Genomic DNA, 1,805 nt, shown 5'->3' on the forward strand with positions numbered 1-1,805 from the left:
TATTTTTTATATTATTTTTATATTTATTGTATAAATAGAAAAGGATAGTTTTAAATAATAATAATAATGATAGAAGAAGAGACATATGGATGATTAAAATGAAAATGAATAATAGAAATAAGCTGTTCCACCACCAACATTTGACGATTATTTTCAATCGGATTGATGAGTTCTTTTACTCTATTTTTTTTTTTATTTTTCTTTTCTTTTTTTTAAAAGCAATTTAAAGCCAAGCCAATTGTTTTCTTAGAACGATCATTTTCTAACGGTTAATTAATGCTTTACCTGATCGGTGTTCCAACACCAGTCAGGGTTGGTATACTCGAAGCTCTATGGATTGAGCCAAACCTAAAAAAATGTTATTAACGAAAAGGGTTAACTATTATTTTCGAGCTTGATGAATAATTAATTTTCAACAATAATATTATTATTAATATTAATATTAATATATATAGTCAATAAACACGCGTGTTGTGGTGGATCCTATAAGTGTAATTAAATTGAAATAAAAAATATGTATAAATGAGTAATACCAAAAAAAAAAAAAAAAAGAAAAACAAAGGAATTGATAAAAAAATCGTATGTCGTTAATTCGTTATGATAATTATTATAATTTCTTGCTTATACAACTATGCTAATTAATGCGAATTAACGAACGTGCTTTTTAATTGCATAATAAATGCACAAAGTTAGTATTATTTTGTTTGTTGTTGATAATACTTATTAATTAATAAGCTAATATCTATTAAAATAATACAAACCTAGACGTTGCACTGCCACTAGCTGGACTAACCAAACCAGTTGGTGTACGTGGCCTAGAACTTGCTCCATTAACAGGTGTACCTAATCGTCTACCGGAAATGCTATTATGTCTGCTAGATGTTGGTGTTGTTGCTGTTGTTCCTAAAGCTGTTCTACGAGGAATGCGACTTGGTGTACCTGCTTCATCTAAAAAAAAAATATTCAATATAAAATAACATTTTTATTTATTTGTTTTTTTTTTTGTAAACAATACTCGAATTAATTTCATATAAAAATACAAAATTTAATAGACCTAAAATGGTATCTTGTTAAAATGTTAATATTGTATTTTCGTAGACTGTTTTTTTTCTAGTATAGAAATATTTTCATGAAATTTATATATATATCTCGTTTATGGTTTTAAATAATAATTTACCTGTACTGTCCAATGATTGGGTTGACCCATAACGACTTGGTGGTTTGCTTCCTTGTCTTGAAGCCGGCCTACTACCTGGCCTACTTGTTGGCCTAGATGCTGGCCTTGATGCTGGCCTTGATGCTGGTCTACTCGAAGGTCGACTACCACCTAATTTTGTGTATTTATTATAAAATAATTCTCTCTTGTTTTAAATAATAACATCTTACGTGTAATTTTTAATATTTCATGATATTTAATACAATATGAATTGATATTGCTTTAATATTTTTAATTACATTCTATTCTACGTTGTTTATTTTTGTTTGTTTGTTTTAAATGTGTGTGTGTGTGTGTGATTGATAATTATAAAAGAGAAATAATTTACCTGGTGTGAGATTGCTCCTATAAGGTGTGCTAGTTTTTCTAGCAGTTATTCTGAACGATCCTTCGTTGTCACTCAAACTATCCGGTGTACCTGCACTCAGGGATGAACGGGAGGCCCTTGATTGGCCCATTGGCACGCTTCTTGCACTTCTTTCTCTTACCTGTATTTGTGAAAAAAAAAAATAAAAAAAAAAATAAAAAAAATCATACAAAAAGAAGATATTAAAAAGAAAAGTATAAATATATATATATATATATATAT

At 28.2% G+C, this 1,805-nt stretch overlaps 1 protein-coding gene across 25 annotated transcripts in view; it reads right to left on the reverse strand.

The window, feature by feature from the left end:
* Positions 1-206: 206 nt before the first annotated feature.
* Positions 207-1,805, reverse strand: part of LOC106789214 (microtubule-actin cross-linking factor 1) — a gene marked incomplete in the record, with an annotated part of 154,157 nt that continues 152,558 nt past the window's right edge. For all 25 annotated transcript variants that reach the window (XM_014753268.1, XM_014753259.1, XM_014753256.1 and 22 more), the window contains 4 exon segments: positions 207-348; positions 762-948; positions 1,178-1,327; positions 1,545-1,704. In XM_014753268.1, the coding sequence (XP_014608754.1) occupies positions 282-348; positions 762-948; positions 1,178-1,327; positions 1,545-1,704 (564 nt within the window).

This window comes from Polistes canadensis, unplaced genomic scaffold (genome assembly GCF_001313835.1).
Source record: "Polistes canadensis isolate GaletaPanama2010 unplaced genomic scaffold, ASM131383v1 scaffold_171, whole genome shotgun sequence".
Taxonomy (NCBI): Eukaryota; Metazoa; Arthropoda; class Insecta; order Hymenoptera; family Vespidae; genus Polistes; species Polistes canadensis.